The 26,985-nt window shown below is 37.3% G+C and overlaps 2 protein-coding genes across 6 annotated transcripts in view; one reads left to right on the top strand and one right to left on the bottom strand.

Annotated features, from left to right (window-relative positions):
• The window catches only part of ADAMTSL3 (ADAMTS like 3), a 205,567-nt gene extending 191,904 nt beyond the window's left edge, over window positions 1–13,663 (top strand). For all 5 annotated transcript variants that reach the window (XM_054213630.1, XM_054213629.1, XM_054213632.1 and 2 more), the window contains 7 exons: window positions 1,921–2,040; window positions 2,868–3,080; window positions 5,469–5,652; window positions 8,171–8,375; window positions 9,232–9,341; window positions 10,876–11,090; window positions 11,623–13,663. In XM_054213630.1, coding sequence (XP_054069605.1) covers window positions 1,921–2,040; window positions 2,868–3,080; window positions 5,469–5,652; window positions 8,171–8,375; window positions 9,232–9,341; window positions 10,876–11,090; window positions 11,623–11,732 — 1,157 coding nt within the window. In that variant the 3' untranslated portion in view covers window positions 11,733–13,663. The remainder of the gene's footprint in view (window positions 1–1,920; window positions 2,041–2,867; window positions 3,081–5,468; window positions 5,653–8,170; window positions 8,376–9,231; window positions 9,342–10,875; window positions 11,091–11,622) is intronic.
• A 1,612-nt stretch (window positions 13,664–15,275) lies between these two features.
• SAXO2 (stabilizer of axonemal microtubules 2) lies at window positions 15,276–26,970 on the bottom strand. The gene is made up of 4 exons (XM_054213697.1): window positions 26,841–26,970; window positions 21,034–21,213; window positions 19,620–19,822; window positions 15,276–17,973 (listed from the first exon to the last, which is right to left on the bottom strand). The coding sequence occupies exons 1-4, from the start codon at window positions 26,879–26,881 to the stop codon at window positions 16,991–16,993; spliced, it is 1,407 nt and encodes a 468-aa protein (XP_054069672.1). The 5' UTR covers window positions 26,882–26,970; the 3' UTR covers window positions 15,276–16,990.
• Between the last annotated feature and the right edge of the window lie 15 nt (window positions 26,971–26,985).

Here is a 26,985-nt window from a genome sequence, read left to right as displayed (position 1 = left end):
TGATTGCATCTGACTCCCTGGGATCTGTTCTCTATTTTGTGTTTCCTGTAATAGTGGATCTAGGTACAGATGGTTTGACTTGTGACTTCTTCAACAGTTGTTCCATCTTCTTGCTTCCAGGCAACAAATATCATCCCTTAAACTAGCAGACACATTAGAAAACCCACTGTCATATTACGTTGTTTCCAGTGCTTTTATCTAGGGAAACAGGGCAGGCTCGATTTATTCAGAACATCTGCGGGGAAATGCTGTGAAATGAAAGCAAAAGCTGGTTTGGGGTTTTGGTTTTTTTCTTTAATTATAGAGGCCAGTAAAACATAGGGACATGGAAAACAAAAAAATTCTTAATATGACCTGCTAACTCTCACAATAGAAAACGTAAAGAAAAACTCAATTTAAATGACTGTATTGTAAGTAGATTAATAATGTAATGCTGTATAATACAATCATGCCTTGCAAAATAGCTCCAATAAATGGATTATTCAGCTCTAGAGATTAACTCCCTCACCATTTTGCTGTATGAAGTACAACACAGTTATACGTGGCCAATCCTGCTACAAAGCTTGCTTGCTCGCTCAGGCACATGTGTAGGGCAGGTTATAGATGTTTGAATCTGGAAGATCAAGGAAGACGTACCAAAGACATAATAGGAGTCTGTGAGGAGGAGTGTAGACTGAAGCTCCCTTCTTGGTTTCAATTTTCCTGGAGTACATCAAAACTTCAGATGTTCCAGAGAGGAATATTATTATAATGACGTGACTGGGAAGGTTGCTCACAGGAGTCTGAACTTCATTTCTATTCCTGGTCATGTGGCATTAGTTTCAATAAGTCTTGAGTGGGTAGGAGAGGGCCAGGTTCTGCAATTGTTTTTGTCTGTGCAGAACCGCACAGGGAGGACTTCTGGTGGCAGGACTTGCAGATTGCACTGACTTGATGTTGTCTAGAGCAACATCATGTCAGCCTTTCGGACTTCACTGCGGCAATTACTGCCTGACCTGGGGCAGTCCATCAGCAGTGCAAAATCTGTGTAGCCTTTCGAATAGAAGCTCCTAAGGACCAACAAGGCAACAAGCCTTTTGCCTGCCTGGGACTGGCCTCACTGTGGTCCTGCGGAGACTTTTTTGTCCCAGTGTTTACGCAGACAAGCGGGAGGCTTTGTACAGACGTTGCGCACTAAGGAAAAATGTTGAACCAATGTAAAATGACCCACGGAAGTTAGAATACAACAAAAGATTTAAACCGTTCTGGAAGGAGAATCATAGATGTTATGCACTTTCATTAAAACAGAAATGTTGACTAAGTGGCGAGAACCCTGTGTCACTGACAGATTGCCCACGTTTTTGGCAGTTATTCTGTCTGGCATATGATAAAAAGGAGGAGTTGCTATAGTGACAGGCATATGATTCTGCATGTGTTATGCTATCTCTATGCATAATGAGATTTTAAAAGATTTTCTTCTTTTTTCTGTTGTAGCACTTTGTCATAATTCCATCTAATGGAACAGAGGAATTGGCCTGATTCCATTGAGAGAATTATTTTTCTTAAAATTTCTGTATGTGAATGACTGGTAATGGAATAATAAATAACATTGTCATGACAAATAGGAAATATATCATACATCCTGTAAATCTTGTTTTTACACTGTGTTACAGGCTTATTTTTCTAATAAATAAAATTCAATAAATTTGATTAATTTAGAAAATTGCATAAACATTATAAATAATTTCTGTGCTTCCCTGTTTACATATCTGAAGTATATTTGTTAGACAATTTAAGTGCATAAATGAAGTTGATCCTAAAGAATTCCAAAGTGCTATTATCCTTCTGCTTCATAACTAGCATGTTGGATGTTTTGACACAAATTTTTTTTAGAGTCTTGATTTAATTCTTCCTAAGAAGAGATCATGCTTTGTGTTACAGAACAAAGATTTATAGAGAATAACACTCTATTATCAAAGGGAAGCAGAAGAAAGCGTGTCCTAATGGCATCCGGAATTGGCACAAATGTCAGTGTGGTGCCTGGAGATCCACTAAGAATAGGTATGTTGTCTTTTCTCCTTTATTATTTAAATTATATTATTTATTCATTTCATTAAAATGGAGAGAGGGCCTCATGGAGAAAGTGAGTGTAGTTCCTAAGAGCCCAGGTTTGGTCCCCTTCTGGATTTCCTGAGCATATCTCAGCTTTCTGTTACCAGGGAGGGAGCCTCAGAGTAAGAAACACAATTATTTTTGATTCAGCTTTTCAAAAAATAATTTTAAATGGTGACCCTTTGGGCATCATCTCTGTGACGCACCATGAGACTGAAGCTGCATAAGTTCTCTTTGAGCTTTGCTTGAAAACAATGGGAGGGGATTCAGCTGGGCTCTAAAAATGTGGTTTTATTTTTCTGTCTAAATGAATTACCTCTGTTTCCATCCCTGCTTATGTCTGTTGAGTGAAAATGCAGCAATTTCATTTAATGCGTTTAAGACATTTAATGCAATTATTTAATGTTTAATGTGTTAATGTGTTTCCAAAACAGATAGAAACTCCTTAATTACAAATCTATTTACCTGTTGTGGAGTGTGGAATGAAATCTTTGTTCCCACTCTCTTTTTTTCATATAAAAGTTAAGTTTGTAATAACTTACTGAAAGGGAAAATATAAAGAAATACCGTAAGTCTATATCAGCTCACACAACTGATAACCCTCAAGGGGCAGTCAGGATTTTGGGCCATAGCTCGGACTTCAGTGGATTTATGTGTACTATTGTTTTTATTTAGACTGGTAAGGTCTTTTATGTAGAACCACACAATCACACGTACTTATTCACAAACATTTCGACATGTTTAGAAAAACCTGCTAAACTGCTGTTGATTTTTAGGTTGCCCAGTGCTGCCCGGCTATAGAAGTACAGTTCACTGGCTTTTCGGAGATAGTCCAATTGAGCAAGTTAAGACCTTGGAATACCGAACCCTGGTTGGGGGTCGTATCCTCGAGGTGAACACCAACTCTGGTCAATTTGCTGGACAATTCCAATGTTGGACTTCAGCTAGTGCAAAACCAATGTCAGTTTGGGTAAATGTCAAGAAGGAAGGTTTGTTGAAAATTATATGGCAAATTCTTAAATTTTAAAATATTTTCTTTTGCTCTGTAAAGGCTTTCCTGAAACTTAACCTGCTTTTATACATAGAAAGTAATTCATGAATACATATGTTTAACTTCACATATATGAATAGTCAATAGACAATGTCCATACTCAGAGTTGGATATGGGAATTAATGTGTATCCGAATATGATGTGGGGATTCTTGTTTCTTACCTGTGTGGCTGAGAAGCTGGGAAAATGTTGCCTGATTCAGTGTCTTGCTGCTTAAAGAGTTTTAAATTAGGCAGGTTTTCTCAACTTCCTCTTCAACAAATCATACAAATTGCTGCCATGATAGCCCGCCACACTGAAACAAAACTGACTTTGAGGTCATCTTTGGAAATATCTTAATCATAATCAAAATAATTTTAATATAATTGTTATATTCCAGTATCTAATTACAATGATATGGTAGCTGGGGCACACTGCACACTCATCAATTTTAATGTAAAGTTTGCAGAAACTTTTTGTAATGTTCTCCAAGGTGATGCGCTTGCACAGAACTACACTTCGATTAGTAGGTTACATAATGTGCAATTGAGGATTATAGATTAATTTGGCAAGGATCTTACACAGGCACCAGCAGGACAATAGGCTGTATCCGCAAACATTGTGTAAAGTTTGTAAACATTTAATGTGCTTTCGAAATTAATTACATTATAATTGGGCTTTAAAAAAGAGGGATCTTAGATCCTACTAAGAGTCTGGCAGCAACACACCAAGCTCCATCTGACAGTTTAAAAAAAAAATAAAAATTTTTAACCAGTCAACACCCAGGGAATGCAAATCATGTTTAAAAACAGGTATATGACAAAGATATTGAAAGTTTTTGCATGTGATTTAACTACTATCCTATCAATATGATTCGGCTTGCTGTTGATGTGCAAAGGACTCGAGCTGTAAGATCAGCTCCGGCGAATCCCCCAGGCTGTGTGTTCTCAGTGCCTGCCAGTGGATTGCTTTCACGGGTGAAAAAGCTTCTGCCACGCACGGGCTCGTGGAGTCAGTTACACTTACAACAAAATTTTACTGAAACATCTCTATGATCAAAATTTTTATTTGTAAAATCATAAGTAAATCAAAATATTAATGAACTGAATCAGAAAATATACTAACAGGGTTTATTAAAAAAAAATACAAATCCAGGCCTTGTACCTAATATAGACCTCATTAAAGTTAGAAGGTCTGAACAGGTCTAGCCAGGTATCAAACTATCCACCTGTAGTCTTTAGCTGGACTTGCCTGTTGGTTGTCCAGTACCCTTTCCAGTCAGGCTGGTGAGAATTTTGGGGAGATTCTGTTTTCCAGTTGTGAGCTTTAACTCTGATTGTCGCTTACGCAAATGTTTCATCACTGAAATACCCGTGCGTTTGTAAGGCTACAAAATCTCCTCTGGTGGTTTTTGCACAGTAGGCATATTCAGGGCACTTCTGAGCAGTATCATCCTAGTTAAACAAACAATACAGTCTCTCCATCATAGTTGCAGTCACTAAATTTAACTATTTCTACTTTGAAAAAGGCCCTTTTGTATTATTTTAAGAAACCCAGAAGTAATAAGGAAACATTGAAAAACAATAAGTTAAAGAATTCATTATGTGCTGGAAGAGTGAGCCTGTGGACACAGCTGGTAGCTATCAATTATTCTTGGTTATTACACAAAAATCTGACTCCTTCTGTGATCACATAAAAATCTGTCAACATTGCATAGTACTTCATCTTTTACCAAGTGTCAAAAAAAAAGTATGCGGGGGAAGGGGTAAGTGTGGAATTGTGACTAAATATGAAGGTAGTAATTGTTAGAGGTGATTGGGTTTTAATATTAAATGCTCTTTAAAACAAATTCCTTTTCATCTTGCCAGACGCCTCAGTGGCAAATTATTTATGCATTAAATACTTTCCCATAGTTCAGTACAGGATTCTCTTAAATCCTGAAATGATGTGAAGTGTCTGGAGTAAGATGAGTTTTCTTCAGAATAAACTTACTGTAGAACAGCAGGAAACCTAGAGAGCCTGATTTACAGTTTCCTCTTTTTAATGCTCATTGTATAAAAATGTTATGAAAGTTTTAAAAGTTCATCAGTTCCTACTGTGAGACAGGTTCTGTCCTTCATGTGCACATATGCTGATCCCATTTGCCTTCTGAGAACTTCATGCTCGTATGTAAGGGCTGAACGTGGGAAGCTGAGCGCCACCAAGTTCGAGTCTGGCTTATGGGTCCCTTTTCACAATGCTGAAATATTTGCTTATCTAGCTTACGGAAAATGCTGCCAGGTCAATTAAAATGTGACACAGCTATGTATAGCACCTCTCTCATGCTACTTTCAATTGCATTTCTTAGATTACAAATGGGAATTTGCTGAGTGGAGTACTTGCTCTGCTAGCTGCGGGAATTCAGGAACCCGCTCCAGAAGACTGCAGTGCATGAATGCGGAGAAACAGAAAGTAAATGAATCATTATGCAGAGAACTGCCAAAGCCAGCAATTATTTACCAGTCGTGCAACACAGATGACTGCCCTGCCAGGTAAACTCCTTTCTACTCTGTTTCCTTATGCTCTATGTGTATTAACATGTTCTTGCAACCTCCTGAAACGGTTTCTGTGTTTATATCCTGAGTCTGAAGTGTGGGGGTTATTTTATCTTGAACCCTAAAGTGTAAGAGATGTGGAAATGGATCACAAGTAAGTAGGAGAGTGCTTGATTCAACTGAGTAAACGAGGTCCTGTGCAAGTCTCCGTGCTCTGCAGCAAGTCTTGCTGCTGCCACACCAACACCTTGAAAGCTAAGCTGGAGGTCTCTCTGAGACACCCTGATGTGCTCGTTTTGTGGAATCTGTGCCAATGCCCGGAGAGAAAACTCGTTATGTTTAGAGCAGCCAGGATACTCGTGAGTGGAATATGTGTTCACCTCCTCTCCTTCCGTGCCAGCAGAGCTCCGAGTAGGATGTTTACTGTGGAATGCCTCATTTGCCTCTAATGCCCTTCACCACAGTGTCACGCTCCTTGCGTGTGCTTCCCTGCCAATTTTCTGGCTGCATCAACTGGAGCACCTTGTGATCTCGGGACAGAAAAATTTTATATCGCAGGCAAGTAGACCACAACATCTGATTCCAAAAGCCAAAGCCTTACCTCTAGCCTTCTTGAGTTGTGCTGAGCACTCCAGCACAACAAGGCGTTGCTCTAGGTTTTTAGCAGGAAATCCCACAGGCATCCTCAAAACAAGTGCTTTCCGTTGCTTAAAAGGATTGGCCATCACTGTTAGCAATGTAAAAAACCATGAGGGATGAAAAGTCATGCACGCATTTTGGAGTTGTCCCTTGCTGGAAAAAGTTTGGAGAGAAGTGTTAAGACCTTAGCTGACGTTGTGGGAGTGCATCTTGCCAGTATGTTCTAAACTCAGTTCAAAATAGGGAAAACATAGCAACAGATAAATATCAGGAGAAATTTGTTTATATTGCATTATTAGCAGCCAAAAAACCAGATCATCTTAAATTGTGAGTCTGAACTGTGGCCAGCCCATAACAAGCAAACTTTTTGCCAGTGGAAAAATACTGAAATAGAACTAACAATTTGAAACACACAGAGTTGCAGGTTTCCCTCTTAAAAGCCAGCCATTCAGAGCAGATGGCAGAGTTAGGAGGATACGAGAGGGCCTGGTGCTCCCTGGAGCAAGGTCAGGCCTTTTCAGTGGCCTGCAGTGCATGACTTACCCATCTGATTATCACTGGACTCAGAGTATTCACACATAACCCAATCAGCTATTTCATATGGCTAAATGGACTGGGACCTAAATTCTTTCTTATTAAAATGCTTAGATTTATTTTACTTTTAATTTGGTTTTATGTATTTACCAGTAGAAGGGAATTGTGTGTATACTAACCTAATTAACTCTACCCTGAATTATACATGTATGCTAACATACAAATTGGTTTTTTTATGAAGTACTCCACACTTCCTATAGAGGAAGAGCATCCCAGGTGTCTGGAAAATAACCCTGTGTCTGGTTCCTAGTGCCTCCAACCTCTCCCCCTTCTCTGACCTGGGAGGGAAGAGAAAAATTTTCAGACTTCCCTTTCCATTTCCCCACTTACTGATTTCTGCACGATCTTCTCATCCCAAGGCAACCCTTTAGAAAGTATCCATAGAATTACCAAGGCTTTAGATATACGGTCAGCGTCATGGGCCCTTGTTATTTAAAAGTGCTTTGCATGTGTTTAATCACTTCTCTCTAGCACAGCACAGAAGTAATGTTAAGCACATATAAGGGTTTAAGCACTTACTTAACTTGTGCTTTAAGTGTTTGCCAAATCTGGGTCTTGCTGACTTGCTGTGCAGGTGCTGCACTGAACGTTTGCAAAAGTACTTGTGCTTTAAAAGGGAGAAAAACACAAGAGTCCAGACTGTAAAAGATTAGTCTTCCTTGAATGGATATAAACTGTTTGACTGTAAGAAAATGAAATAATTGCTAAAGAGAATAGGATATTTTTCCTGTTATCACAGTTGTTCTACACATAAAGTCCCATTCTGTACTTCTAGCCTAGATTTATGAAAAGATCGAGTCAAATAAATTGTATTACCACCTGCTGCTTCCCCAGAATTGTTCCTAGCTGCCAAGACAGACTAAACCTTTGCAACTTCTAACAAATAAATAACATGTTCTGTTTGAGCCATTATCTAGCAAGATCTTGATGTAATAAATTCGGATGAGTTATGACACCTGTCACCTTAGCAGTAATTAAATCAGTACCATTCATTACAGAAAAGTGAGCTGTCCTTCCTTCGGAAATGTTAAATCCAGCAGGGTTTACCTAATATAACCTTTTAGGTAACAAGCACTGTAACCTCTGTTAGCATATATTGAATCACAGTTATCTTAGAAGTCATCAGTTAACCAAATTTGTACGATCTCACTTAACCTTTTCTCACATCTAAAACTTGCAATGTGAGGTTCTGTTGATTTTCAGTTGCAAACAGATCGCTCCAAACTACCAGCAAGTTTGCAATGCTTTCAGAGTTGCTATAAATTTGTCTCTCATCCTGTAGGTGGGTAACGAGTCTGTGGTCTGAGTGCTCTGCATCTTGTGGCAATGGATTTCGCTATCGACAAGTGACTTGTCAACAAGTGAAAGGCAAGGGCAGTGTGCTGACACTGCTTCCGGACGCTTGTCCGCACAGGGATCGGCCTGCGGGAAGGAAACCCTGTTTGGGTCATTTGTGTACAGGGAGGACAATACAGACAAAAGGACAGGTAAGTTAGAGTTTGTCCAGAAAATACTTATATTATAAAAGCGTATCAGTGTCATCATACCATTGGCTGAACATCTATTCTTGCATAAAGGAAGAGCGATGTGGCACTAGTTGTAATTACCTTTCAGAGCAGTGAATTACAAATCCCGGATTTTTTCATTTGGTGATGTCTGAGCTACTTATATTTGTTGAAAACGTGATCTGAAACCTGAGTATTAGTTTCAGCATATTTTATAAGCTGATCCGTTACTATGTACTCAGTTTTTAAGCTAGTATATTGCTTTTCTTGCAGTCTTCTAAGAACGCAGTTTGCATAGCTGTGCTTGGGAAGTCCCCGAAGAAAGATATATGAATGTGCTTCAAAAGCAGATGCCACAATATTTAATACACAGAACTTGACTTTCTTATGTTTTCTGTTTCTTCATTTGTGCAGTAAACTTAAGTTCATTTTGATGTGATTTTGATAATTATTAACACAATATTTACTATTCAGTGAACAAAGTAATGACTTCAGAGAATTACTGTTGCCTCTTGCCTTACATGGGTATTAGCAAGGCAAGCTTGTGATGGTCAGGGCTACAGAAAGAATGTTTTAGCACTTGAGATGTGAAATGATGAGATCATAGCCAATGGATTCAGCTTTAAGAATAAGTAGGAAAGTCAGTATCTGACACAGAGAATCCAAAATATCTAGGCCTTATCTGAACGGAGGTGTGACAGGGTTGAAGAAGTAGAAGTACACATCAAGAATTATGGCTGGGTTGTTTAACTGGGTAACTGCCTAGAAGGGTGATTCTGTTGTTTTTAACTTGGTTGTTTCTTTTTCTTTCCCCTCACCTTTTTCTCTCACTTTTTAGTGTTCTGGTCGCTGTGTAGGCCGCCCTGTAGATTTACAGCATCGTCACTTTATATGTCAACTTCGTAATGGATCTTTTGTGCCAAACTCTTCTTGTGATGAAAGAAAGAGGTATACAGTTTGAAGAAGTACAAGTTAGATTCTTTAGATGATTAAATTGGCCAATACAAGATTGTCGATGCAGCATAAATATGCAAATTCTTATGTATTAAACACAAGGAAAGAAGGTGATGACAGTCATCTCTTTGTATATGCTGGATGAATTCAGGAACCCAAGGAGGGTAATGGATTTGATCAGTCCGCCACTGTGCTAATGGCAAAACTGGAAATAGAGAGAATTTTGATTCCCAAAAAGAAAGTAGAAATTGGAGTGATCTGCCACAACTTTTTCTTATTACTGCTGAACTGGGTCTCTTCTGATATTACGTCTCATTCTGGTCTACTGCTGCCCAAATTTTATAAAATAAGAGTTTTCCTGGGCCTTATTTTGTGGACTGTGTAAATTGGTTTACTAGTTTATGATTACTGAAATCAGGTGTACTTCTCTGCATAAATAGATCTCATTCTGCCTCTCAGTATGTATTGCCGAGGTACGTATGAGGTATGTAAAAACAGAGTGGTTGAGAAGGTGTGACTTTTTACTTCAAGGTACACGTTCTTTGTAAGAATTCTGTTAATTTATTTTACTGTCTTCAAACATCTCCTTTCAATATGAAAAGTACAGGCTATACATCTCCACAGAATCTTAACCAGATTTGCTTGGGACTATGCTATAGCACATGGATGGATGGCAGTCTCTATAAAACACCATAATGTCAAAAAGGCTGAATTAAAGACAAATTAAATGTGAATGTGAGGGTCTGGGAGCACAAAACTGTTCCATACCAGGTGTGTAGGTAGGGCAATGAAAAGCAGGGAATAAATGGCTAAGAAGTACATACACAGGAACTGAAACTGTGTTTCTCAATTACTGAACCCGGCTCTTTGTATTTTTTGCTCTAGAAGTGCGTCTGAATTATGAGCAATTTAAAGCATTTTTGCTGCACACACAACAAAATTTTGGCTCCACTGAAATACATGGTGAAACTTCCATTTACTACTAAAAGCCAGGATTTCACTTTGGCAGCTTTAAATGTTTGAGGATGTTCAGTGTCAGCATAGAAATATTACTTGTGTTCAGGATGGAAGTTATGCATGAAGCACTTGCCGCATCCAGAATGCAACATTTCAGGGTCAGTTAAGTTTTCCTAAAAGTAAAACATTTTTTCTATTCCAGGATTAAGGAATTGGTTTAAAGAAACAGGGCCTTGTCTTCTCTTTCCTCATGAGTGAGGCATGATCAATGGACACAGAATGAAACACAGGAAATTCAACTTAAATATAAACCCGCCTTCTTTTGCTGTGAGGATTCTCAAACACTGGAAGAGGTTATCCAGAAAGGTTGTGGAGTCTCCATTCTTGGAGATGTTCAAGACACAAACAGAGATGGTCTTGTGCAACCTGGTGTAGTTTACTGTGCTATAAGCAGGGGGCATGGACAAATCAGTCTCCAGAACTGCCTTCCAACATTGGTTCTATTGTTCTGTGAATAAGGGTTTAGCACAAAAGTAAATATTTAACTGCCATTTATTCCCCCCCCGCCCAGGTCTCCCGTCAGAAGAAACTGTTCTTCAGAGGCATGTGATGTCTACTGGCGGACAGGCCCTTGGAGGCCTTGCAGTGTGGACTGTGGGAGTGGATTTCAGTCAAGACGAGTGTACTGTGTACACGGAAAGAATAACAAACCTGTGGCCGATCAGTATTGCGCATGGAGGAAGAGACCAGTGACCTGGCAACACTGCAATGTCACATCCTGTGGCAGTATGTAAATGTTTATTTATATATGAGCATAGTTATAGTTTGTAGCAGTTATATTAGAAAGTGACTCACAGTTGTACACTAATGATTCTACAAGCATTTGATTGTATATCAAAGGTAAAACTATCCTCTCCAAGGAGCACTTCGTAATCCTGGGATTATTTTTCTCTATGAGTAGGCCAGTTTGATATTAAAGCCTCAAAAGCACTTTTAGAAACAGGATATTTAGGAAGTTGTTTTATGCAAACTTCTCTCCATGACTGTGCCAGTTGTGACTCATAAGTCTCTGAGCAAGCTGTTAATTCCTGAAAAATGGGGTAGTTTTCTGAAACGGACAATAAGTAATGAATGTAGTGAGATCACACCTCTTATTTGTGACCTAGTTTAGCTTTGAATCCACTGTTGCCAGAAATGTAAAGTAAAATAATTACAAAGCTACGAGGAATCCATCAGTTGTTTACAATTACGATGATAAGTTCTACTATTTATCTTTTGTCCATTATAAAGCCTTTTAATGTTTAAATATATTTTTCAGAAGGCGAATGCAAGGATACAACTCACTACTGTACATTTGTAAAGCAACTAAAGTTATGCTTGATAGACATCTACAAACAAAGATGTTGTCAATCATGTCAAGAAATGTAACTCTTCTATGGAAAGTTCACGATGCTGCAGTGAAGAGATGAGAAGAGAGGTTCATTAAATTAGCCTGCTCAGACTATATACTTGTAAATAAGGCATTAGTCATAACAGTTATATGGAAACACGGGGCTAATGAGAAAACAGTATTGCAGACTGATATGCTGGACAGGGTATTTTTTCTGGGAACTTTTATTATCCACTCTTTGCAATTGAACTTTACTGTTCTAAACATTTTCCTGTCTGGATTGGGAAGATAATATTGTGGCATATCATCTGTAAAATTTTACAGGCCATCACATTATAATTTTATCAGGGGAAAAAGCATTATCTAAAAGCACTAGGTAGTGCGTCTTGTCTTTAACTTATGAGAAAAACAAAGTCACAAAATCCTTTGAAGAATTTTGAAATGCAGCAACTATTGGCCCCTAGGTTTTGGTTTTATTGTTTTATCAAATTTAACACCATTTTTAAATTTATAGAAGCTGTGGCTTGTAGCTGTAACATTTTTGGCAGCGACTTCATTTTCATAAACACCTTGAGCTTAAGGGTCGATCTCCCAGGATGTGTTTTACTGATATTAGCTGTCAGGTGGATACACAGAAGTACATGCCATTTTTCATGCTTGTATTTATGTGTATGCAGTAAAAGACATTGCAGATGCCAGTACAATTTTCAAAACAGCAATAGATCTGTTTTGAATAAATGAGATGTCATTTACCATTGTTTCTATTCTGCTCCAGTCAGTGAAGTACAACTGAAGTTCTGGCATGATTAGACTTTTCTACTGATTTTAAATTAGACACAAGGCTTCCTTGTCAGAGCTGTGAATGAAACTTTTGTGAGCACTGTTCTCTTGCACATCAAGTCAAATGGAGAGCCAATAACTGGCCAAATGCAGCTGTCAGATTTTCTGTCTTGAATAAATATTTTTTCCCCTCGTTAATGGGGAAAAAGGTCCAAGGAAGAATTATTCATTATGAAGGTAGACAAGTGCAAGAAAGCTATTTTGAGCAGTTTTCCATCAAGGTGGCTTTTCGTCATTGCCATTAACCATTTGAGTCTTTTGCAATTGTCTGATTAGGACATTCCCAAGTAAATTATTTGCCATATTGCAGATTATGTCTCATTAGGGCTTTAAACAGGGAGAACCCCAGGGGAGGCAGCAGATAGGTATTTTTTTTTTCTTTTGTAGTTTCCGAACTACTGCATATGTTGGAGGCCTGAATGCTTGTATTGACTTGGATCTTGTGGTACATTACTGAAGTACGTGACATGCTAATTAGTGGGTATGCTGTAAGAACAGTTTCAGAAACAGCATTCCTGCACAATGGGTTTGCATCACTGAAAATTAGATTAGCACTACTGTATAGAAAAATCTTTAATGTGGACTATTGTGTCCAGGGCTGACTGCAAGGAGAGGATATTCCTGATCATTACCTTTTTAATCAGCAATGGGTCTTGATTGTTTAAGCAGTTTTTTAAATTAAAAGAAAACATTTGTAAGATACTTTTGTAGATATTTATTGTCTGATTTAAAAGTGCAATATTTTGTTTTGTACAGTGTTTAATAAAGATTTTTGGACATATATTTTTTCTTATTACGAAAATTTCTTATTCATGTTCTTCCTTTATATTTAAAGTTTTCAAATGTTAACACATAGCATTTTTTGCTTTAATTTTGTCTTTGGTTAAGTATGCATGCTATACAGAAGCGGTGCTGTAAATGTTTGTTATTGCAATTGGCATGACATTCCTCTGTAGATTATTTTATTGCTTCTCCAGTAACTGAAGATGTCTAATACTTAGCTTTTTTTGAACGTAGTTTTGATATTTCTGAAATAAAGTCTAGTTTGATTATTCAACACCGTGATTACCCAGAGATTGTTTATTACCGTGATTTTCATGGTAGCTATGCTTTCATTCCAAGTGCTATTTTGTCAACCTACTATGTCCATAATTCTGGGATTTTTTTGAAGCTAAGATTAGTTCTTATTTTCGACAGCTTATCAGACAGATTCTCAGCTTCATTATAATCTGTTTTGTGCTGCTATTAAGAGGCAACATAGATGTAATCCGACTGAAAAAGTGAGGAAGAGAATTTGCCAAAATCCAAATAAGTCAGGTCTGACTCATTGAAATCTAGAATTGCGATTCTGTAAAAAGGTGGAATAAAGTTGCATTTCTTTGCCAGGCCTTCATGTACTGCACCAAGCAGAGTTCATTTAGACCCAACAGAACAGATCTATGTTTTATATTTAGTGGGTGATGGCAATAGCTACGTGAAAAACACTTGTTTCAGAATATCCAATACGTGTCTTCAGAAAGAAGAGTCTCATAAATAATATGAACAAGAAAAGCTTTAAAAAAAAAATTAAATTGAAAATAAAGGTCTAACAATGAAACGGTGGTGTTTCACAGTTACCCTAGATGGCAACACTGGCAAAGGCGCATGGGTCTATTTAATTTTCTTTTTGTGTCACCAATGCATTCTTTCTTGTTCTTAAAAAAAAAAAAAAAAGATTGTGTACAGCAGTTCTGTGGAGCATGCTGTATAGCATAGTGAATGAAAAGCACATTTAGAATAGCAATTGAATCCATGAGTAACTTTTCTGCTTTTACATCTTGGTTTAGCATGACATCATAAAATGCTCTTTTAACAGCTGTTATTTTGAGAAATATTAGGTTTCCAGCCTGCTGTTCATTTTGTCTGCTTTTCAAGAGTATGTTGCTGATGAAAAAGTTGACCTCAAGTACTGACTAGTGTCTGAAGGTTTACAATATCATTCTATGCTTTTCCTGGAAGCACCATCAGTAGGGTGTGGCCCTTTCAACTGTAATGTAATAAAGGCTTCTCTCTTTCATGATTAAACTTGGGGGAAAACAGGAAGGGCAAAATGAAAGGGAATATACCCCTTCCACACTAAAAAGTCTTCAAACACATCTGCAGAGGAACTGTTAAATGTATCTGAATATGCCCTCCACTTCTCAAAAATTTTTGTACTGTGCTGGTAGGTGGCAGCAAATGACTTCCCATATCTTAATGGGGGGGAAAAAGTGATGTAAGAACTAGAAAAAAAAGCTGTGAAAATTACAAAAAGCATCTGGGCTCACTCACAGACCCAGAGGAGCAGCCATTTTCAGCAGAACATGCGGGCACTCATAACTTAATGGATTGAGATTGCATTTCTTAATGAGTTTTCTTCCTCCCTAGGAAAGAGAGCTGGAGGATATTAGGAGCTTCTGTAAACTTCTCATGAGGTACCAAGATTGTGTACAGGATATGGACTTGGGTAGGTGTAACTGCGCAAAGTTTTGACTTTGATTCCTCAGCTGCGGCCAGAGAATGACTCAAGTGTCACAAAGAAAAGGGTGTTTGTAGTTGGTTTTCTTCTGTAGTCTAGAAGGATAACAATGAATTGGACTTTTTCCTGTCCTGCTTTTAGGCTATCACAGCTTTACATTGCCCTTGCTCATACCCAATTCAAAACATCTTTACCAGCTGGGGATGTGAATAATTTTCAGAGAGAAAAGTTTAATTGAGTTGTTGTTTCATTAACAGAGTAAGTCATATTACAAAAAACACCATACAAAGACAAAAATTACCTAGAAGTAACTGATGCTGTAATACCGTCTGGAGCGCTCTCATGCCATGCTTTTATGAACAGCTAATATGGTCAGTTCAGCTTTCTTCCTTGCATATGATCCAGTTCCAGCTTTCAACGTGTTTCCATCACTGATCTTAGTCCTTTTATTGGTGATTTGATTTATGAAGTATAAACACATAATTCTTCAGAACCCAAATGACTGCCCTATACCAATGTGTATAAGACACACAATAGTGAAAAAAAATCATAGTGCAGTACTGTGATAGAACATGATAATACTGTTAATCATAAAACTATTTATTGGGACTTGCTTAAATCATGAGCATAATTGGACTGAAATCAGTTCATCTAGATTTCCCAAAATCAGGTAAAGATACACAAAGAAAATACTAAATATCTCATATAGAAAGCATAATCATTGCGTGCACAATTTCTATAAAAAATTTGTTTCCTGTGTATTTGTAACAAGTAATTCTTTGAAGAGCAGTGGGACTGAAGACAGGCTGCCTAGAGATTTCTGCATCTTGGCTGACATTTCTTAACAGAGTTTTTTTTCTGTTATCTGTATATACACTTTCATAGTTTTCTGCCATTTTCCCCCCTCAGACTGCCTCTGCACTTTGGCAGTGAAAACAGGCTGTTTAGCTTTAAAAATCAGATAGCAGGATCAAAACCTGCAGTGGATGGATGTTAACTTTTTGAGCCTGATTCTCTCTTCCTCACCATCTACCTTAGAAACTCCAAAAAAAACAATCATCTGTGAAATCTTGTTGTGAATTTTGATTGAATTTGCATACCGGGTTTAAAAATTACTCCGGTGGGGAGGACACACACTTGGTGTGTCAGTGTGTCCAAAGCTTTGTTTCCTTTGGAGGAAACGCTCTTCCATCAGCTTTGTTTCCTTTGGAAATAAGGCTGAAAAAGCACTATCAGGGATATTAGGAAACAGAGTCTAATGACCTGGTTTTTATGCCTGAGTGATTTCAAGTATGTGTGCAGAAAAAGTGCAAGGTTACTTCTTGTTAATTGCTATCAGAAATTACAGTGTGACCTTTATACTCTCCTCAGATCTGAATGAAGGAAAAGTAATGATGACTAAAGCTAAAACCAGGTTTTCAGAAATGCCTAGGTGTCATGGGATGCTAACTTATGACTTGGGTAGCAAAACATAAAGAAAAAGATCTTTTTACCAGATTACTCAAAGTATTGCTGAGATTAAAAACTGGACTGATGAGCTAATTATTTAGATTATTATAGCATTATTTGCTTACTATGAAAAAGGAGTTATGATCAAAAGATACTTGCTGTTTCACAAATACAATCATTTGATTTGCAGGAAATCTGAGAATTAAATGTACAACACACATGCTTGAGAGGGAGCATAATGAAATCTAGGAAGTCAAGGAAACTAGAATGCACAATCAAAAAAATAATAGATGCCATGTAAGATGCATTATTCCTACAAAAATTGGCAAATCTTTATTAGCCTTGCAATAAACCTGGTTTTGCTTTGGTTGTTCTTCAAGCTATTACTTTAAATGCTTTTAAAATCAGAATTGGCATTATTTAATTTGCTTTCAGTCTTATTTAAGGAAAAAATTAACAAGTAGGATTCCAATTATTTCACCAGGGCAATTGAAATACTGCATTTAAGTATTATGACACAACAGCTACTTCCTTTGGAATAGGATTAATATTTGACTCAGAAAATTCTGGAGTAAGCTGGCGGAAGAATTTGTGACCATGAGAATCTGTGTTTACATAGACATAACCTGGAGGAGATGGATAATTTGCTGGGCAGATCTCTTGTTTCTTTGGAGTATATTCTATGCCATACATAGTTTCACCTTGAAAAGGAGCTGAATTAAGAACTATAGCACGTGCAGGTTTGAAACTTTGAGCTGGAATGATCTGATGTGGTATGTAATGAGATCTGAAGGTAGTTAAATCATAAAATTTTCCTGTGGGTTTTGGAATTTCTTGTTGCTTTTTAATTATCTCTTGCCGACAGCTGCCCCAAGCTTTAAAGTCTTCTTTTGTAGTAGTAGTCCCTTGAAAAGGGGCATTGGTTCTTCTTCCATTAGAAACTGGTCTTATGGGGACAGCAGGAGAAATCTCATGCTTAACGTAATCAAGATGGCTTGTGGAGTTAAAATCCATGTTGCCTGGGGGTGGAACGTACTCTTTTGTTTTGCGGACCTCACGCAAGGAGACCAACCATGGCTGAAAACGATCCTGGAATTCAGTGACTCCATTAAAATGAACATTGGATCCTACTTTTGCATTTTCAGGCTTGCAGCTTTTTGGAAGTTGCCCAGGTAGCCCTTTAAAATCATTCCGATGGGTTGTGAGATCTTCAAAGGGTTGGTTGCTTGGCTTGTACTCTTCTTTTGATCTTATGAATTTTGGTTCCAGTTGATGAGCAATATAAGAAGTGCGATGGCTAGTAGCACCATCGAAAGGCACATCTGAAAGCTTGGCTACACAAGGAGGTTTAAAACTTTGTCTGGGATTCAGTTCCCTAGGAACAAAGTCATCTTGAAATGTAGTAGCGTTTCCAAACTTTGCTGTAGGTGGGTGGTACATATGCTCCACCTTACTAGTTTCCCTTCTTTGAACTTCCCATGACCTATAGTCATCTTTAAGGCAAAAACAAAACTTCACCATACAAGTGTTATTACTTAAGACCATTCCTTTAAAAGTAAGCCAAATTCTTCTGGTATTAAATCTTGCAAAACAAAGAAAATGGATGTAAGCGAGAATGATAATGTTATTTGCATGTTTGTGATATGACAAAACTGTCTTCTATTATTGGTGTGACAAAAACAGACAAAAAAATTGTACATGATGCCGTATTTTGACTGTTTCCTCAAGGGAAAAGTGAATATTGCATGCACATATTTAGTGTGCGTTCTATACAGAAAATAGCCGTATACAATAGCTTACATTTTACTTAGAAGTTTATGCAAATATAAAAGATTGAAAGGAACCCCATAGGTCAATGGGTCATGTTCACTACTGATTGGGAGAATTCTCTCTCATAATTTCCATATCAACATTACATCATCTTAAAGCTTGTTGGGATCTTTTTTTCGTTGCTTCTGGGTTTTTTAGTAATAGACCCTTCTGCTATAGTTACAAAACTTATTGTCCAGTCTAAACTTCTTCACAGGCAATTGAAATCAATTTGTTGTCTTGCAATCACTGTATTTCAGCTTCAGTGTTTTTTCACTCCTTGATCCTCACTCCCTGTTGAACTGCTGAATACATTTTAAGTGAAGCAATTGCATGCTATCTTAGTTGTATGCTGAGACAAGCCTAAATTATTCATTATTTGCTAGCTTACTACTTACGTGTAGGCTAAATAGAAATACTTAAATTTCCTTTTAAATTATTTACAATCAATAAATATAATGTATTTATATAAATGCATTTCTATCTAGCATAGGCCTAAGCCTAAAGAAGCTAGAGAAATATGTCTGGGGTTTTTTTGAAGAGCCTTTTTTCCCAAATTTTATCCTTCCAACTCTTTCTGTCACTGCGCTCTCCCCTCTGCTCATTTTGCACCAAGCATTCTAACTTCCTGTTTCAATAGCTGTATCTGATTTTCGTTATTTCAGCTATCTTTTTGATATCACTGGCACACATCACCAGGAACGCACTGACTTTCATTACTCTAGTAGATTATATCTCATAATTTATTTCTACTTATTGTTCACTGGGGCTACAATGCAGTACACATAATAAATTCATTAACACAGTTTATGTATAACATTTTCTACTTGTATAAATATATCAAGGTCGCTTGCCAAAAAAACTTAAAAGGGGATTTACTGTCTTTATGCTGACCATCATAATCGAATAATTTGTGTCAAACCAGATCATTACTAGGATGATATGCAAGCTATACAGTACAAAAGAAAGAAATCTAAAATCAACTTTTGACCTAGTCTGTGGAAAAATGTGTTACATGAGCTAAAACCATCTGAAAGATACACTGGCACTTTAATTGCAAACAATTTTTGCCTGAGATATCCTAACCAAGTGTATGTTAGAATTTCTCTCCTTCTAGCCAGGAAAACCTTAGAGAAGGCTTTTTGTTTAGAAACAATAAATGTCACCTCTAAACAAGTGGAGTGCTAAACATCTTATGGCATTATCACCTGCTTTCTAGTATGTCTTACTCTCTGGCCCAAACTAAGAAATCCAGTTTCTAATATAGATAATTTGGAATACTACCTTCATCTTGCTTATTCCTCTTTCTAAAGGCAGCATATATTATTACCTTGATAGGTTGGTATGGTATCCAGTTTTCCTCCTGTAGTGTGTTTTCTCTCTAGAGGTCTTACTAATGTCACTGGTTGTATTTTATGAGCATTATAATCTTTCTGGTATGTGGTTCCCAGTTCTATCTCTCCCGTCTTTGGTTTATGTTCTTCTTGTATTCGAAAAGGACGCTTCACAATATCATATGGTAAATAATCAGATCTGAATTGGGGAAAAAGGAAACTCTGGTTAAAAAACTTTTTTTTCTGATGGAGTCTCTTTTATATTTTTTCCTTTATATGGAAAAACAGCAACTTATAATGTTTATGCTAAAAAATCTATCTGATAACATATGTTAGAGGGATAGCAAGGCAGAAGGAAAACCGCAGTACATAAATCTAGGGTCTCTGATGTGTGATAGAGCCTTTATTCAAAGGTAGCTGGTGAAGCAACTTTTTCAATACTCTGAGTGTCATTCCCAGTTTAAAAATATTCTTTAAAATGCCTGAAAGGAGACTAGAAATAGTTGCTGTGATTTTACAAAGAAATGATCCAGAAAGCAGAAATCAAACTACAACAAGTGACAGCATTTACTAATTGCATGAGGAGAATGGAATATAATCAGAAACAGCATTTCAATGGTTTTATATTGGTACATTACATTAAAAAGGTGTATATTACATATGTAGGTGTTTAAACAGTATATGCAGTACACAAGCAATCTTGCAGAAGAGCATTTAGCCTTTCTATGTATGTCCCTTTTGTTTTTTTATAAACAAATAAAGAAGTTTCACCTGTTGCTCTTATAGCTTAAAAGAAAAGCAAAAATGGAAAACATAAAAGTTTATGCTCCTGTCACATTATTAATAATGAATGTGATGCCTTTTTCTAATTTTTCGAAAGATGCTCTTTAATTTTGTAAGCTTAACATCAGACTCTGTGCACTGACAGGACAGACCTACTGAACCCCTTTACAGTTGGCTTTCTTCAAACTCAAAATAATTTTGAACTGTCTGATTAAAAAAATAAATCCCTGTTCCTTTTTCTCAAGGTTTCATTTTCCCACTATCTCAAATTCCACACATATTACAGAAAGTTCCCCAGCTTGCCAGATTTTTCAGGATCTATGAGACCTGGATTTCCAAAACAGGCTCAAAACAATGACAAAAATTTTAGATTATCTCTAGAGGTTAAAGGATGCTTTAAAGAATGCAAGTCTTTTCAAATGTGTGCTTCGCTATTTTTTATGACCTTTTTGTGGTAACTGTATTTCTACACGCAAAATTTATACTTTTAAATATGCTAAAAGCGTAAAGGATGCAACAATTGCATTTTGAAAGTGATTGCAAGACAACATTCAGTCCCCCCTTAAATGAGAAAGTGTGAGAAGCTTTACAGAGTGATTGTAAAACACATTGCTTCAAAATGTTTACTTAAATGTTGTAATTCCTTCCATTTTCCCACGATGCACTTGGTACTCTTGTTTCGGCTTAAGGCTCCGGGGAGGAGAGATGTTGCTATACTTGGGGTATTTTTCCACATACTCTGTTGTGAGGCACGGCTGTTGTCCATTATCATAAATCCTTGTGGGTTTATGAGGGCAGCGATGGCGCCTGGGTAAAACACATCAGATGAGATCATCTTGAATAGTTTCATTTAAGGGGAAAACCCATGCCCTATCTACTGGGAGAATACTGAACAATGTCAGTAGCTTGTGTTTAAAAACTTTTCTGAGTGATAAAACCACAAAATATTGTGCTGATGGCATAGGTCCCACAGCACAGTACACTAATACAGTAATAAAGAGTATCAGTATGCGAGTTAGTCCTTAGTACAGAATACAAAGGATGGATGGAGTTGATCTCAGTCCTCTAAATGATGCTACCACCAAGATGCACTTTTTTCTCTTTTTTTAATCTTTAATGATATTGCTAGTCTTATCTTATAGAAAATAAATAAATATGTTTCATTTCTATTCTCATATTGTCCCTTTTTTACTGTTTTCCCTCATCTCTCGTCTTTTTACGCTTTTGCTCACGTGTTTTCACTGCAACTCAATTAACCCTTTTTGAGTAAAATTTTAGTGGTGTGCAATCTCATGTGCACTTCTTGTGCTCTGCATGACGTTTCTGACTTTTCAACCACTCCCCCCCATTTCACCCCCCGCCCAAGGGCTGACTAAATCCTCCATCCCAAAACTATGTCTAGAAGTATTGACATCTGCTTTTCTTAATAGGTTTTATTTCAATTACACCTACTTGTCATGGATGCCTATTTTGATGACACCATTGTGTTAAAAGGTGTTAAGAGGTATATCATGACAATTTATTGCTTAGACCTTGTTATTTTGTGTAAATTACACATGAAATTAAAATGTTCATGTTAAGATTTTCAAAGCAATATAGAAAATGTTAGATTCCTTCTAATTTGCATAACATGTCTCTGGTAGTTGTTTCAACCATAATTTTGAAATTTTATTTTGGCTGACATGCAATTATTATTTAATATCTCCTTTAAGGACATATATAATGAAAGGTGCTCCTCCTACTTGTGGCTGACAACTTGCAACATTGGTTCAGACACAAGCAAAGGGAAATAATAAGAAATAAAGCATCATTTTTAAAATAAATGAATCTTGTAAAATTCTGTACATTAAACCCAAATATAACTAAAGAACAAGAAGGATAAAAGGGTACAGCTCTTGCTGTAAGAAGCCAGATCCTTTCAATGCCTCAGGTGCTTACTCCTTTTCAGTCAAGTCAAGGGATAGTCAAGTAACAACTGAGATGTATTCAGAACTCAGCAGGGAAAGGAAAAAAGGAAGAGGCGGGAAAGGACAGGAAAGGTGGTCAGAAAACAAGGAGGTGAGTGTGTGCTACTTCTCAGCACAGTGCTTGCCTGCCACTATGTTTTTCATGAAATTCAGTTTTTACCTTACTAATATGTTTTTCAGTAAATATAAACAGCACATGATGTGTCATGTAGCATCTAAAAATAAGCAGAAACTAAAACAATTGAGTATACCCTTTGAAAGCTAGTTGAAATATAAGGGATCAAATTATAATGTTCTTCACATATTTTAGGCATACAATTCAAAGGAGTTTGAAACAATATTCATCTACAAAACCTTCATTTTGACAATATTCTGTTTGCCATAAACTAGTCCAGAAGACCAACCACCAAACAAAACATCTTTTCTATTCTGGTATCACCACCAGTCTTCAAAGGCTTAACTCTCACTATTTTCTAAGCAATATTGTCAGTATATCCCCCACATTGCTAAATGGTCATGCTATAAACAGAAATAGATACTAGAAAAATAATTACTTGCAGAGTAAGCCTGTAGTTCTTGGTAGATTCAACACAGAGGTGAAAGTAATGTAATGTATCTCTCCAAGGAAAGAAGTTTTTGTAATTGCATTAGAATTCATTGCTGAATCAGAAATGTCCTTGATCCCAGTCATTTTTAGCATATGAAATAATGAACAGCCTCTAACTATGCACAAAATTAATTGTATTCAGATGAGACTGTTCAGGAAGAGCCTACATCTTACTCTGTGCTGTGAAAGAACTTTCCATGGGCCTAAAAGGCAATGTAAAGTTACCTTAATATAAATGTGAATTTGATGTGGAGAAGAGATTAGGGGTTTTTTTGGTTAACCGATAAATCTATTTTTGGATGTTGTCCAATTGCTAAACCAAAATTTTTCATTTAGATAACAACTGTATAAAAATGATTACATAGGACATCACTGCTCTTTAGAGAGACGATGCTAAGAATCATCAATTGGATAAAACAGATTACAGCTCTGATAAATGAAATATGTTGCTTACAATTTGGCCAGAACTCCTTGAGTCACTGATTATTTTAAACTTGTTACTTGTAGTTATCTTAACTTCCACCCCAGAGTTAGTGATAATTCAAATGAATTTGGTGAGAATATGCCTTCCCCCATGACTGACTGATGTCTGCTTTGATGGATTATTATTCTTTCCCGGCTGAAGGGAGGCTATCTTGTGGCTTGCATAAGGTCTGAAAAGAATCTCAGCTAAATAAAATTGACAGTATACAGACTCTCTAGTACCAAACGCTGTTGGTCTGATTATTTTAACAGAATGATGCTGAATTTCACTTACTTAGGATCTGGCATACACACAGTGGTTTTTCATATGGCATAGCAAGACAGTTGAAATTTTCCCACAAAGTATTTTCCTCTCAGAGAACTGGACTAATAATGAGAAAAGTTTAATGGTTTTCAATAGTTCAAATGCTTTCTTCATAAAGAACTTACTTATTTTAAAAACAAAACAACAAAAAAACCCCTCAAAGTTGTTGGTTTTTTAACTGCTAGTGCACAGGCTATGGTCTGAATGACAGAAATTACATATGGACACTGTATTCTTGGGAGTCATCTGCTTTCCTAGTGTTGACAGACTTAATAGGTTTTTTGGGCTTTGCATGTATTTACATGTGATCAGTATGAAGGCTTAAATAGCCCATATTTTAGAGAAATCTTCCTCTTTCCTCTTAACTTAAATTTATTCAGGAATCTAGATTTTTACGATAATGATAACAAAAGTGCAATAAATGGGGAATGGCTGACAGATTGAGAAAAAGATAAAGCAGTAGTTTATTTTTATATCTTGAAACTAAACTTCTATGCTTTTATATGCTGTGATTATCTTTTATGGTAGACAAACACTATTCCTGAGTGCAGAGAGTTCATCTACCTCAGAGGCTTTATTCTCACTTTGGAGGTCAGATTTAACATCCTGTATTTGCTCTTAGACATTTCTATTGAGCCAGTGATCTGAAGCCTGACTGTACTTGCTAGCAGGGGGTAATTTTCTCTTGCATTAAGTTAACGCATTTGGAATCTATGGGAAATAAAAAAATAAAAATATTTCCTTCTCAGTATGGATCAATCCCAAGTAAGACTAGCTCATAGTTTCTCCACATTAAAAATATACCACTTCTATAATAAGAAATGAATCTGGAATATCTTAGCAAACAATGCAGAATCCAGCCATTACTCTGTACAATGCACTTTTGAGAACATTTTTATGGTTTATTAAAAAAAAAAACCTCCAACCAAACTTACAAACTACCATAGCAGCTTGACAATGATCATCATACTGCCTTAGTAGCATCTTATGCTACCGCAAACGTCTTAAGCTCAAAAGTCTAGAAATTATGTCAATTATTAAAAATGGAGAAGTCCCCAGCATTGGACCTAATTTGCAAACTGATCTTTGAGCATGATCAGCGCTGGGTACACTTTTAGTGGGTTTTGGCATTACAATTATTTGTTGATTTCGAAAAAGATCACCTAATAGGCACATAGAGTGATTCAGTCTAATAAGAAGGAATTGATTCAAACTATTCTTTAAAATCTTGCAACAATTATTTGATTAAGAGCCCAAGACTGCAGCCCCTAAGTATGAACACTGGCACTCAGATGTGAGCCTTTAGTGAGTGAATTGTGTATATCACAACATAAAAAAAGGTCATTCTGGAATTTTGGAGGCTCTTCTAACTTCCCTGTAAAGAGAAAGAAGAATAAAGTTCTGTCTTACTGACCTTCCTTCCCTGTACTTGTAAATTTTTTCTTATTTTTTTTTCTTCTGTGAACAGCTAAGAAAAATTGTTTCCTTCTATTTTATTATTTAAAATTAAACAGCAATTATATGTCCACAAATTTTCCTGCAAATAGCTAAATGGTAAGGTCTACAAAATATTATATCTTTTTCTTCAATTTGAAATCTCTTCTAAGATGTGTATGCACTGTGATATCCAGGTAACACTGCCAAGAGACCAGTCTTCCCCTAAAAACAAACACACTATAGCTACACTGAAGCAAACACAATGTGCTGCCTAAACCAATAATGGCTTAAGATTTTATTGACTGTAAAAACTTCAGCGATGTTTATTTTAAACCATAAGTTTTGTGCATGTTTTATTCAATTATTCATATTATTAAACTGGGTTGTTGAATTGAGAATTTTCAGTTGAGTTGAACCTCATTTTCTGCTGTGAGATTGTGTTATCTCACCATCTTTATAGTTGAGCCTGAGCCAGGTCTGATGTCTCATCGTGAAAACAATGTGTTCCAACTCTTCATTAATCTAGGACTTTTGAGGACTTTTGAAACAAATTTATGGGGCAAACTACACCCACAGTCTTGGCCAAAAAGAACATGCCTGTCTACAGATTAAAAAAAAAAAAAAAAAAAAAAAAAAAAGGGGGCTGATGAACAGATAGACGGACTTCCCATAGAGAAACACATAAGGGGTGCGTATGCTATACAAACCTCAACGTGAAACCTGTAGTTCATGGAGCGTTTGCAGCCACAGGGTTGGCCCTGTACTTCCAATAGGTGGTGATCACGCTCATGATCTTAAGATATATCTCCTTGTATGTAGTTGTTAGGCTTTTTTTTTTAATATTAAAGACTGAATCTTTGACTCCTAGGATGAGACTCCTAGGATGATTATTTTTCTGTGTTTTTTTTAAGTAGAGAAGAAATTGAAAGTATTAACAGTACTGAATCCAGACCTATAAACATATACCTAAATTTTGCAAGGTTTAAATCCCTTATGATTTTGGGAAACCTGACTTGTGAATTTTTTTACCTATGGCATCGATAATATTGCTTATAGACCCGTAAAAGTAATTTTAAACAAAAAAAATTGCCTGCTGTACTCTCTTATGCCAGCCTTGCTGTGCTTGCCCAGGTTTCTGTCAAGGCTGATTTAGCCAGAACTCTTCGGAGGGTTCCTCGGTGTGGTCTCTCCCTCTCGCTCGCTCTCTCCACACAGCAGCCTTGGCTCTGCTTCGTGGAAAAGCCTGATCTAGGTTAAGTGTAGGTGGCTCTTAAAGACTGTCCCCATTCTTTCCTATGTTAATGCATTTAAGATTTGCTTTTCCCCCTGCTTGATTTAAAGATAAAAATACTACTTCACATTTAGCGAGAAGACCCCTTTTAGTAAAAACGGGAACCCAGAAACTGTTGAAATGGGAATGTTACCCAGTTTCTGCCTCCCCACTGCTAAAAATACTAGCCATGGGGTTGCCCGCGCCACCCGGGAGAGGGATAAGATGAGGGGCTTTTTTGTGGGGGTGGCCTTAGGGCGGTGCTGAGGGGGGGCCGCCGCCATCTTCCTGGGGGGACGCCCTCCCGGGGCCCCCGACTCTCGCCTCACTCCCCGAAGACAGCGGGGACCCGCGGGGGCTGCTTACCCGCAGGTACAAATCGCACACAGACACCGAGGCGCCCTCATGCTCCCCGTCGCCGCCGCCGTGACTAAGGGAGCGCTCCGTCGCCTGGCAACGGCGGCGTCCTCGCGCCCAGCGGCCCCCGCCGGCTTCCGTCCGGCGTCACGCA

This window comes from Rissa tridactyla, chromosome 9 (assembly GCF_028500815.1).
Source record: "Rissa tridactyla isolate bRisTri1 chromosome 9, bRisTri1.patW.cur.20221130, whole genome shotgun sequence".
Taxonomy (NCBI): Eukaryota; Metazoa; Chordata; class Aves; order Charadriiformes; family Laridae; genus Rissa; species Rissa tridactyla.
The sequence above is the reverse complement of the archived record's forward strand: the minus strand, read 5'-3'. Positions and strand labels throughout refer to the sequence as shown.